Consider the following 12,769-nt stretch of genomic DNA (forward strand, 5'->3'; position numbering starts at 1 on the left):
GGAAGGACAAGGGGGAGGAAGGAAGGACAAGGGGGAGGAAGGAAGGACAAGGGGGAGGAAGGAAGGACAAGGGGGAGGAAGGAAGGACAAGGGGGAGGAAGGAAGGACAAGGGGGAGGAAGGAAGGACAAGGGGGAGGAAGGAAGGACAAGGGGGAGGAAGGAAGGACAAGGGGGAGGAAGGAAGGACAAGGGGGAGGAAGGAAGGACAAGGGGGAGGAAGGAAGGACAAGGGGGAGGAAGGAAGGACAAGGGGGAGGAAGGAAGGACAAGGGGGAGGAAGGAAGGACAAGGGGGAGGAAGGAAGGACAAGGGGGAGGAAGGAAGGACAAGGGGGAGGAAGGAAGGACAAGGGGGAGGAAGGAAGGACAAGGGGGAGGAAGGAAGGACAAGGGGGAGGAAGGAAGGACAAGGGGGAGGAAGGAAGGACAAGGGGGAGGAAGGACAAGGGGGAGGAAGGACAAGGGGGAGGAAGTATTCTGTAGCAGCTGTCAATCAAATAACAGTGCATTCACAAACTTTACTTGGCTGTATTTCAGAAACTATACATCCAATCTCACAACTAAAGGTATGTATAGAATCAGCATGACAGCGCCAGTATAGCAATGGCTTTAGTTCATATATGAAAATCCTGGTGGTCGGTCCTCTTTAAAAGGGCTCCCCACACCTCCCAAAAAAACAGCAGAAGTTTAGCGACTCTTAAAGAGGCTAATATTTCTACACACATTAATCTGTTAAACAGTAAAGAAATAAAGCAACAGTGAATTACAAAGTTTTATAGGACAGGTTTATTTTTCCCAAAATATTTTTTTTATTCATATAACAAGATGCAATAAACAAAATTAAAGGGGGGGTGGGGGGGAGTAGGGAAATGTTAGGGTGCAATGAATTTATTTATTTATTTATTTTTTAAAGGATGATCTTAAAAAATAAAAGATGTCACAGCTTTATTCTGAAGATGTCACAGTATCGCAAAAAGAAAGGAACAAATTAGTAAAAGAATAGATTAAAATTTCACATACCATTTCGAGAAAATGTCAACCGAGTACCTAAAAAATAATCTTGACGCTGCACTTTCCAACATTCATAGGTTGGACTCTTTTTTTTTTTTTTCTCTCCATGTTAAAGTATTTTAAAAGATCATATTAAAAGATAGCAGATGGAGAAAAAAAATGAAATTTACCAGCCAATAAAACAATAACTATCACTATTAAACACATTAAAGCAGTAAAATGGGGATTCAGTAGCTCAGGGTACAATGCTCACAGCGTCACCGCTCCATAAAGACATCCACAGCTCCGCGTCACAGGTAAGAGAGGAGGATATCACTGAGGTCAATCTGATAGGAATCCGGACTAGTCCAGGTCATCAGTAAAATGCAGCAGATTTGTAACACATTGTATCATAAATGAGGGAAATTATTTCTTATAAACAAAACTCCAATAGTAAAAACTCTTTGATAAAAAAAATGATCTTCAATATTGTAGCTCTGCAAATGTAAGAAGACAGCAAAGATTACCCCAAAATACATGAGAAAATAAAGAGGCATTAGCAGTCATTGTATAGGAGGAGGAGGTGAGCTGTGACATCAACTATTGTGAATGGTGGATCCTGTGTTATCTACTGTATATAGAGGTGTTATCAGTCATTGTACAGGAGGAGGAGGTGAGCTGTGACATCAACTATAGTGAATGGTGGATCCTGTGTTATGTACTGTATCTATATACAGTACATAACAGTCATTATCAGTTATCAGTCATTGTACAGGCGGAGGAGGTGAGCTGTGACATCAACTATTGTGAATGGTGGTGGATTGTGTTATCAGTCATTGTACAGGAGGAGAAGGTGAGCAGTGATATTGTGAATGGTGGATCCCATGTTATCAGTCATTGTACAGGAGGAGGAGGTGAGCTGTGACATCACCTATAGTGAATGGTGGATCCTGTTATATCTACTTTATATAGAGGTGTTATCAGTCATTGTACAGGAGGAGGAGGAGGAGACCTGTGATATTGTGAATGTTGGATTCCGTGTTATCAGTCATTGTACAGGAGGAGGAGAACGTGAGCTGTGACATCACCTATTGTGAATGGTGGATCCTGTGTTACGTACTGTATATAGAGTTATCAGTCATTGTACAGGAGGAGGAGTAACTGAGCTGTGATATCACCTATAGTGAATTTTGGATCCTGTGGTATCTAGTTTATATAGCAGAGTTATCATTGTACACGAGGAAGAGGTGAGCTGTGATATCATTGTGAATGTTGGATCCCGTGTTATCAGTCATTGTACAGGAGGGGAGGAGGTGAGCTGTGATATCACCTATTGTGAATGGTGGATCCTGTGTTACGTACTGTATATAGAGTTACCAGTCATTGTATAGGAGGAGGAGTAAGTGAGCTGTGACATCACCTATAGTGAATGGTGGATCCTGTGGTATCTAGTTTATATAGAAGCATTATCAGTCATTGTACAGGAGGAGGTGGTGAGCTGTAACATCACCTATTGATAATGGGGGATCACAGGTTATTTACTGTATATAGAAGTGTTATTAGTCATTGTACAGGAGGAGGAGGTGAGCTGTAATATCAATTATTGTGAATGGTACATTCTGTGTTAACTGTATATACAGGTGTTATCAGTCATTGTACAGGAGGAGGAGGTGGAAGTGAGCTGTGATATTACCTATTGTGAATGGTGGATCCCATGTTACCTACTGTATATAGAGGTGTTATCAGTCATTGTAATGGGGGAGGAGGTAAGCTGTAATATCACCTATTTTGAATGCTGGATCCTGTGTTATCTACTGTATATTGAAATGCTATCAGTCATTGTACAGGAGGAGGTGAGCTGTGATATCACCTATTCTGAATGGTGGATCCTGTCTAATCTACTGTATATAAAGATGTCATCAGTCTTTCGACAGAAGGGGGGAGGAGGTGAGCTGTTACATCACCCATTGTGAATCCTGTATTATCTACTATATATAAAGATGCAATCAGACATTGTACAGGAGGAGGAGTTGAGCTGTGATATCGCCTATTCTGAAGGCTGCATCCTGTGTTATCTACTGACACATGATGTAGTAATGGTCCATTCACTAAACAAAGTCAAAGCGGGTCAGGATGACGCTATTGATAAATATAAATACGGTAGTAGAGAGATGGGAAGTTGATTCAGGGAACTAGTCTGTGGTGTCCTGAAGGGATAGTTCCCCCATTATGGGGCAATTAGCATCTGCCTATTTTTTTTTTTCCTCTCTGGATTGACATGTTAGGTTATAGGTTGAGGTCTATGGACTTGTGTCTTCTTGCAAACAGAGGACAAAAATTCACTTAAAACAGGAAAGCCCTGTCAGTCTGCGGCTCTCCTTTTATTTAAAGCCTAGGTCGGGACCCTTCAGCGATCGTTAGGACAATGTTACTTTCGGTTGGCTTTACTTAGGAATTTACCTTCTTTACAGCAGTTGTACAGGGTCATAGGGCTGGAGACGCGATTTCTGCAGAGCAAAGGAAAAGACATCCCGAATCTCTTGGTAATTTGGCTTTTCTGCGTAGTCCAAGTTCATCACTTTTTCCAAGAAGAATTTCACCGCATCTACAAAACATAAGATATTAAGCATCAACGCACGCCGAAAGTATCAAAAAAGAGAATTTTGTTTACTTACCGTAAATTCTTTTTCTTATAGTTCCGACATGGGAGACCCAGACCATGGGTGTATAGCTTCTGCCTCCGGAGGACACACAAAGTACTACACTAAAAGTGTAGCTCCTCCCTCCGAGCATATACACCCCCTGGATGACAAATCCAACCAGTTTAGTGCAAAAGCTGAAGGAGGACATACACCCACAAGTAGAGATAGAGTAAAACCCGGAATAACCGGAACCTCTGTCTACAACAACAGCCGGTGAAAAACACACGGAACAAGAACTGCCAACAGGCAACAGGGAGGGTGCTGGGTCTCCCATGTCGGAACTATAAGAAAAAGAATTTACGGTAAGTAAACAAAATTCTCTTTTTCTTCATCGTTCCTTATGGGAGACCCAGACCATGGGACGTCTCAAAGCAGTCCATGGGTGGGAAATAAACAGAAACTGAGAAGTAGGCAAAACCTAACTTCACAAATGGGCGACAGCCGCCTGAAGGATGCGTCTGCCCAAGCTCGCATCTGCCGAAGCATGAGCATGCACTTGGTAGTGCTTCGAAAAGGTGTGCAGACTAGACCAAGTGGCAGCCTGACAGACTTGCTGAGCCGTAGCCTGGTGCCTGAAAGCCCAGGAGGCACCGACAGCTCTGGTCGAGTGCGCCTTAATCCCTGGCGGTGGAGGCACCTGAGAACATTGGTAGGCATCGGATATGGCAGACCTAATCCAACGAGCTAGGGTCGGTTTAGAAGCCGAGAGACCCTTGCGCTGACCCGTGGTTAGCACAAAAAGAGAGGTGCACCGCCTAATAGTGGCGGTGCGTGACACATAGATCCGGAGCGCCCGCACCAAATCCAAGGTATGCAACGCTTTCTCAAAGCGATGTACAAGGGCCGGACAAAGGGAAGGAAATTAAATGTCCTGATTAAGGTGGAAAGGAGACATCACCTTAGGGAGAAAGTTAAATGTCCTGATTAAGGTGGAAAGGAGACATCACCTTAGGGAGAAAGTCCGGAGTCGGACGGAGAACCAGCTTGTCTTGGTGAAAAACCAAAAAGGGTGACTCCGAAGAAAGCGCAGCCAAATCAGAGACTCTCCTGAGAGAAGTTATGGCCACCAGAAAGACCACTTTCTGTGAAAGTCGAAACAAAGAAACCTCCCTAAGAGGCTCAAAGGGGGGTTTCTGTAAGGCCGTGAGGACCAGATTAAGGTCCCAGGGATCCAAAAACCGCCGGTAAGGAGGAATGATGTGAGATGCACCCTGCATGAAGGTGCGCACCTGAGCCAGTCGGGCGATACGCCGCTGGAACAAGACTGACAGAGCCGAGACCTGTCCCTTGAGGGAACTGAGGGATAGTCCTAGCTGCAGACCGGACTGTAGAAAGGACAGGATGGTTGGCAAAGAAAACGGCCAAGGAGCATGGCCGGAAGAGCGACACCAGGACAGGAAAATCCTCCAAGTCCTGTGGTAAATCCTGGCCGAGGAAGACTTCCGAGCCTGAGTCATAGTGGAGATGACCTCGGAAGGAATGCCTGAAGCCGTCAGGATCCAGGACTCAAGAGCCACGCCGTCAATCTGAGAGCCGCAGAATTCTGGCGGAAAAACGGACCTTGAGAGAGAAGGTCTGGGCGGTCCGGGAGATGCCACGGCATTTCTACGGACAGACAGAGCAGGTCTGGGTACCAAGCTCGCCTGGGCCAGTCTGGAGCAATGATTATGACCCGACGGCCCTCCATTCTGATCTTGCGCAGGACCCTGGGCAAGAGAGCTAGAGGGGGAAACACGTAGGCCAGACGGAACTGGGACTAATCTTGAACCAGTGCGTCCGCTGCCAAGGCCTGAGGATCGTGGGAGCAAGCCACGTAAACCGGGACCTTGTTGTTGTGCCGGGATGCCATTAGATCCACTTCAAAAGTGCCCCACTTGCGGCAGATTGACCGGAACACTGCCGGATGCAGGGCCCACTCGCCGCTGTCCACGGTTTGACGGCTGAGATAATCTGCCTCCCAGTTTTCTACGCCTGGGATGTGGACTGCGCATATGGTGGACCTGGAGTCCTCCGTCCACTGAAGGATGCGTTGAACCTCCAACATCGCCAGGCGGCTGCGAGTCCCGCCCTGGTGATTGATGTAGGCAACTGCTGTTGCGTTGTCCGACTGGACTCAAATGTGCTTGCCCGCCAACAGGTGGTGAAAGGCTACGAGAGCTAGGAGTACAGCCCTGATTTCCAGCACATTGATCGAGAGGGCTGATTCGGACGGAGTCCAAGTGCCCTGTGCTCGGTGGTGGAGAAATACTGCTCCCCAGCCGGAGAGACTGGCGTCCGTGGTGAGGATCACCCAGGACGGGGTCAGGAAGGAGCGTCCCTGAGACAGAGAGAGGGGCCGAAGCCACCACAGAAGAGAGCTCCTGGTCTGTGGCGACAGAGCCACTAGCCTGTGCAAAGAAGAGGTCCGCTTGTCCCAAAAGCGGAGAATGTCCAGCTGCAGAGGACGCAGATGGAACTGGGCAAAGGGAACCGCTTCCATTGACGCCACCATCTGACCCAGCACCTGCATGAGGTGCCTGATGGAATGACGGCGGGGCTTCAACAGAGAGCGTACCGCCAGATGAAGGGACTGCTGTTTGACTAAGGGCAGCTTCACAAGTGCCGGCAGAGTCTCGAATTGCATCCCTAGGTACGTAAGTTCCTGGGTCGGGATCAGAGTGGACTTGGGCAGATTGACAAGCCACCCGAATTGAACAAGCGTGGCGAGAGTGAGCGAGACACTCCGCTGACAGTCTGCACTGGATGAAGCCTTGACTAGAAGGTTGTCCAGGTAAGGAATCACTGCCAACCCCTGGAGGTGCAGAACCGCAACCACTGCTGCCATGACCTTGGTGAATACACGAGGGGCCGTGGCTAACCCGAAGGGGAGAGCCACGAATTGGAAATGTTCCTCTCCGATTGCAAAACGTAGCCAACGCTGGTGTGAAACTGCAATTGGCACATGCAGATAGGCATCTCTGATGTCGATGGATGCTAGAAAATCTCCTTGGGTCATTGAGGCAATGACCGATCGCAGAGATTCCATGCGAAAGTGCCGCACCTGAACATGCTTGTTGAGAAGCTTGAGATCCAGGATGGGTCGGAAGGAACCGTCCTTCTTGGGGACTAGGAAGAGGTTTGAGTAGAAACCTCTGAACCGTTCCCGGGCGGGAACCGGAACAATTACTCCGTTGGCCTGCAAGGATGCCACGGCCTGTGAGAAGGCGGCGGCTTTGGAGTGGAGCAGGGGGGAGTGGACAGAAAAAATCTGTTTGGCGGGCTGGAAGAAAATTCTATCCTGTAGCCGTGGGAGATGATATCCCGCACCCACTGATCGGAGACGTGTTGAAACCACACGTCGCCAAAGTGGGAGAGCCTGCCACCGACCAAGGACGTTGCTGGCGCAGCCAGATAGTCAAGAGGAGGCTGCCTTAGTGACAGCAGCTCCTCCGTTCTTCTGAGGACGCGGCTTCGCGCGCCAGCTGGGTTTTCGATCCTTGGCTGAGTTAGTGGACGAAGCTGAGGGCTTAGAGGATGACCAGTTAGAGGAACGAAAGGAACGAAACCTCGACTGGTTCGTGCCCTGGACAGGTTTCCTGGTTTTAGTGTGTGGCAAGGAAGTACTCTTCCCGCCAGTAGCTTCCTTAATAATTTCATCCAGTTGCTCACCGAACAGCCGGGACCCAGCAAAGGGGAGCCCAGCAAGGTACTTCTTGGAAGAAGCGTCTGCTTTCCATTCTCGAAGCCACAAGATCCTGCGGATCGCGAGTGAATTAGCGGAAGCCACCGCCGTGCGGTGAGAAGCCTCCAGAATGGCAGACATGGCATAGGATGAAAAAGCCGAAGCCTGGGAAGTTAAGGCAACCATTTCGGGTATAGAGTCCCTGGCGAGGGAATGTATCTCCGCCAGAGAAGCAGAGACTGCCTTAAGAGCCCACACTGCTGCAAAGGACGGGGAGAACGAGGCCCCTGCCGCCTCATATACAGATTTGGCCAGAAGGTCAACCTGGCGGTCAGTGGGATCCTTAAGTGAGGTGCCATCGGTCACAGATACAACTGTCCGGGCTGAGATTCTAGACACCGGAGGATCTACCTTTGGTGAATGAGCCCACTCCTTGACCACCTCTGGTGGAAAGGGAAAACGGTCATCAGAACTACGCTTTGGGAAGCGTTTGTCAGGGCAGGCCCTGGGCTTGGTCACAGTGGCCTGAAAACTGGAGTGGTTAAAAAACATACTCCTTGCTCTCTTAGGTGAGGTAAACTGGTGTTTTTCTACCAGAGAGGCTTGTTCCTCTGACTCTGGTGGATTGAGGTTCAGTGCGGAGTTAATGGACGCAATCAAGTCACTAACATCCGCATCACCCTCGGATAGATCAATGGGGTACATAGAGGTAGCATCCGAGCCCACAGTAAAGGCATCCTCCTCGCCCTGCAATTCAGCTCGTGAATCAGAGCCGTGGGACGAGGAGGGAGAAGAGTCCCTGCGTCTCCGTTTAGGAGGACGGGGTCCAGGAACAGATAAAAAATCCTCTGTGAGCTCTGCAGAGCGAGTCGGTACAGCAGAGGCGCCCTGAGAAGGAGGCTGATGCATGGTCAGCAGAGTCCGGGACAACTGTCCCATGGAGTCGGCAAAGGACTGTGAGATAGCCTTAGAAAATGATTCTACCCAAGCCGGGGGTTCAGCCACCGGGGCCGGAGCAGCCGGAGGGACCCCTAGGGGGACTCCAGGCTGAGGCACCACCATGTTAGAGCAGGCATCACAATGTGGATATGTGCTTGGTTCAGGCAGTAGGAGCTGACATGCAGTGCATATAGAGTACAGCCTTGCTCCTAGTGTGAGACATGCTGCTGGAGTGGGGGCTCTGCAGTAAAGAACACACTCCTTCAGAATGACCCCCAGAGAGTGTATAATAAAGTCCACAACCAGAGGTTGTGGCTTACCAGACCGCTTTTTGTGTGCCCTCCGGATTCCACAACTCGGACCCCCAGACAGATGCAGAAGCTGCAGCAGCCAGCGCCGATCAGTGTGTGAACGCTGATAAAATGGCGCCGGAGTGAGGAGGGGGGGCGGGGTTTAGTCCAGGAGCGGGAACCGGAGGGCCAAGGAGAAATACAGGGGAGGGAAACATCTCCTCAGAGAGGAGTGTCCTCCCCTCTGCTGAACGGCCGGTGGGCGGGGCCACACTGTCCCCCTGCATGACTGACATGCAGGGGCACTGAAAACGAAACTAGGCCGCATCTGAAGCCGGGGCCTAGATTTTTCCATGCGGCCGACGAGCAGGCACCCTCAGCGCGGTTCTCAGGAAAAAAACAGAGAACCGGCCAGAAATCACAGCAAAGTGAACAAAACACATTCTCCCCACAATAAATGTACAAGGGACCCCTGAATAACGTCTCAATACTTAGCTTATGAGACGCAGGGCCAGGTCCCTGGGGGGTGAGCGCTCCGTCCGGCAGGAACCTGAAAGGGCTGCGGATGGAGACCGGTCTCCTGCAAAGCAGTGAGAACCGTGATGGCTCCCACTTCAAGCCAGAGCCCAAGGGATGGTGAAGGAGCGCGGCATGAAAGGCTCCAGCCTTGTAAAATCAACCTTAACAGCACCGCCGACACAGTGGGGTGAGAAGGGACATGCCGGGAGTCCAGATTGGACCCGCTTTTCTTCCAAATCTTTGAAATCAAAAATCAAAATTCAGATCAGAATGCATGTGTGTGTGACCTCCTGAACACAAAGCATTGAACTGGTTGGATTTGTCATCCAGGGGGTGTATATGCTCGGAGGGAGGAGCTACACTTTTAGTGTAGTACTTTGTGTGTCCTCCGGAGGCAGAAGCTATACACCCATGGTCTGGGTCTCCCATAAGGAACGATGAAGAAAACACAGATTGTGTCATAATGGGTGGGGTATGAAAACCTGCCACGCGCCAATTAAAAGGTTCCAAAAAATACCCCAAAACATCATTTCATGGACAATAAAACATTTCCCCAATTTTTTTTTGTGTTCTGACATACCTCAAAGATTAGCAAAAAAAAAAAGTGACCATTAATGAAATGATGGTTATTGGCAAAGTGTCCATACCTGGAGTTTTGCGTTTGTTGAAGCATTGCTTCAGGAGTCCTAGAACATCCGTACGAAACCTGGAAATAATATCAATAAATATGAAAAGTTCTACCTTTTAATGAGCACTCGTATTTGTATAAGACCAAAACGGAGGCTTTAACATTTCTTGTGAAGGCAGAAAGCTAGGCGTCCAGTGTAGATAGGCTGCCACTAACCCCGCTGCACTATAAAAGACTACGTAGTCATTATTACCTAACAAGTTAAAGGGGGTTTTCTTTTCATAAATGAGTGTAAAAAAACCCAAGCAAGTCTGACAAAACAAGCAAGTCTGACAAAACAAGCAAGTCTGACAAAACAAGCAAGTCTGACAAAACAAGCAAGTCCGGCAAACAAGCAAGTCCGGCAAACAAGCAAGTCCGGCAAACAAGCAAGTCCGGCAAACAAGCAAGTCCGTCAAACAAGCAAGTCCGGCAAACAAGCAAGTCCGGCAAACAAGCAAGTCCGGCAAACAAGCAAGTCCGGCAAACAAGCAAGTCCGGCAAACAAGCAAGTCCGACAAAACAAGCAAGTCCGGCAAACAAGCAAGTCCGACAAAACAAGCAAGTCCGGCAAACAAGCAAGTCCGGCAAACAAGCAAGTCCGGCAAACAAGCAAGTCCGGCAAACAAGCAAGTCCGGCAAACAAGCAAGTCCGACAAACAAGCAAGTCCGACAAACAAGCAAGTCCGACAAACAAGCAAGTCCGACAAACAAGCAAGTTTATAATTTATTTTTTAATTAAAAATTATCTCCATTTTCAAAAGCAGACTGATTTTAATTATATGGTGACCTGCTCCCTGCACAGGCTACCTGCCACCCTTGTGGTCTATCAATGGTGGCCAGTTTCCTATATAGAGCTTGTAAGCACTGCTGTGAAGCTGGGCAGATCTAGATAATCTGGTGGTTTCCTGAGAAAGAAGTGAGGTCACTTCGAAAAGCGTAGAAATAAATAAAACGTCCTGAATAACTGCATCCAGTATATTGGGTCCTTCACTATCCATCCCACAGCGCAGAGGTAACCACATTACCCTGACGTTCCTGCGCAGCGCCTGCTGATCTTAGATCCGTGGTTTCTGCAGCAGCTGGATCTACCACTGAGGCTTCATTCAAGGTTGTGCGAAACACAACCGAAAAAAATGAGAGAACATTCCACATTATTTCTTTCATTGTTGCTAGATTAGACCCTATAGCAGTTTTCCATCCACAATATTTTGTACTATAGAGCTTGTAAGCACTGCTGTGCAGCTGGCCAGATCCAGTAATCCCTGTGCTCCTCCGAATGTGCAGAGGTGAAGCCGCTTCTGCTGGCAGCATAGGTAAGAGCCAAAATCAGGTCAGTGGAGTGACAATGCCATTGATCGAAACTGTTAATCATTTCAGGAGTGTACTACTGACTGGACAGCACAAAGATGGGATTCAGGGGGTCCGAGTGATCCTTAAAAGGGGTATTCCCATCTCCAAGATCCTATCCCAATATGTAGTAGGTGTAATAATATTAGCAAATACCTCCAATTATAAATGTAGTATAGTTCTCCTGATTAGCTATGTCACCTACCTCATGTGCAGGGCATTGCAGCTTAGGTATCCGTGGTTATAACTACGCATATAGTGACACCTAGTGATCGTAACCATGGATACCTAAGCCACTCTACTGCCCTACACATGAGGTAAGTGACATAGCTAATCAGGAGAACTATACTACATTTCTAACTGGAGGTGTTTGCTAATATTATTATGACATCTGCTAGATATTAGGATAGGATGTCGGAGATGGGAATACCCTTTTAAGACTGACCTTTTTTTTTGCTCCATTATAGAGCCCGGATTAGTTTCGTCGCTCCAGGGTAAGGAGCCACACAGCCATTTCAGAGCGCAATAGCCCAAGGATTCCAAGTCACTGCGGCGGGTTGGTCCTTAAAAGATAAAACAAAAAATTAAAATACAATGTAAGAGGTGATTTTCAAGACAGAGAATTCATTCTTTCACTTGGATAAACGATGGGATCTTTATTACAAATATTTACACCATCCCTTCTCTTGGTGTTAGTGATAGCAGCAGGAAGGGGATTGTCCATAGATCTGCGGTGGAGAGGGGGAAAAGTATCCAAAAAGATGGAGAGCGGCGAAAACAAGCTAATCACAAGGAGATAAGCACATGGAGAAAAAATAAGGACAGTATTGTAGCTGTACTCATACGTGAAAGCATGAGAAGACAGATACACCCCGGATACACACAGATCCAACATCCAGCCTGTATTACTGGGAGAGAAAGTCTCAAGAAAGAAGTACGAAAATGAGGAGGAGAATTAAGGAGTCCGAAAATGAATGAAGGAATGGAAGTTAATGCAACTTAAAGGGAATCTGTCATCAGGTTTTTTGCCCACTAATCTGAGAGCAGCATAATGTAGGGGCAGAGATCCTGATTCCAGTGATGTGTCACTTACTGAGCTGCTTAGTGTAGTTTAATCAGAAGGAGATTATTATTGCAGGACTACTTGGTGTGCTGCAGATAGTCCAGCATATTCATGAGCTCTGTATAACTGCGAGATCTGCAGCAGAGAAAACAGTGATTTTATGAAAATGACAGCAAACAGCTCAATAAGTGACACATCGCTGGAATCAGGGTCTCTGTCTCTATATTATGCTGCTCTCAGATGGGGGAGCAAAAACCTGGTGACAGATTCCCTTTAATGCCACACTGGAAAGAAGCACAACAAGCATACAAAAGATGAAGACTACATACCGGTGCCTTTGTGAAGATCCAGGCTGATGAATTCGGCCGTTCCTTCATGAGGCGTCCTGCTGCCGTCCTTCTGTGCCACATGTTCTCCACCAGGACAGTACCGATATGCGTTATAATATCCTGCCAGATAGGCCTAGGGCACAACAATAACATTCAGGAGCCTGAGTATTTACACCATGAATGGTGCAGAGGAACCCCTCTCTGTAAGCTTACTAGGCCCGGCCTCGAGGGGGGGGGGGAACCTGTGGACCCCTTCATC

The 12,769-nt window shown here is 48.0% G+C and overlaps 1 protein-coding gene across 2 annotated transcripts in view; it reads right to left on the reverse strand.

Annotated features, from left to right (window-relative positions):
* Window positions 1-928: 928 nt before the first annotated feature.
* VRK3 (VRK serine/threonine kinase 3) overlaps window positions 929-12,769 on the reverse strand; it is a 99,764-nt gene continuing 87,923 nt past the window's right edge. For both annotated transcript variants that reach the window (XM_075325973.1, XM_075325972.1), the window contains exons 12-16: window positions 12,511-12,643; window positions 11,564-11,681; window positions 9,749-9,807; window positions 3,451-3,595; window positions 929-1,487 (exon numbers count right to left, since the gene is read on the reverse strand). In XM_075325973.1, coding sequence (XP_075182088.1) covers window positions 3,456-3,595; window positions 9,749-9,807; window positions 11,564-11,681; window positions 12,511-12,643 — 450 coding nt within the window. In that variant the 3' untranslated portion in view covers window positions 929-1,487; window positions 3,451-3,455. The remainder of the gene's footprint in view (window positions 1,488-3,450; window positions 3,596-9,748; window positions 9,808-11,563; window positions 11,682-12,510; window positions 12,644-12,769) is intronic.

This window comes from Anomaloglossus baeobatrachus, chromosome 10 (genome assembly GCF_048569485.1).
Source record: "Anomaloglossus baeobatrachus isolate aAnoBae1 chromosome 10, aAnoBae1.hap1, whole genome shotgun sequence".
Classification (NCBI taxonomy): domain Eukaryota; kingdom Metazoa; phylum Chordata; class Amphibia; order Anura; family Aromobatidae; genus Anomaloglossus; species Anomaloglossus baeobatrachus.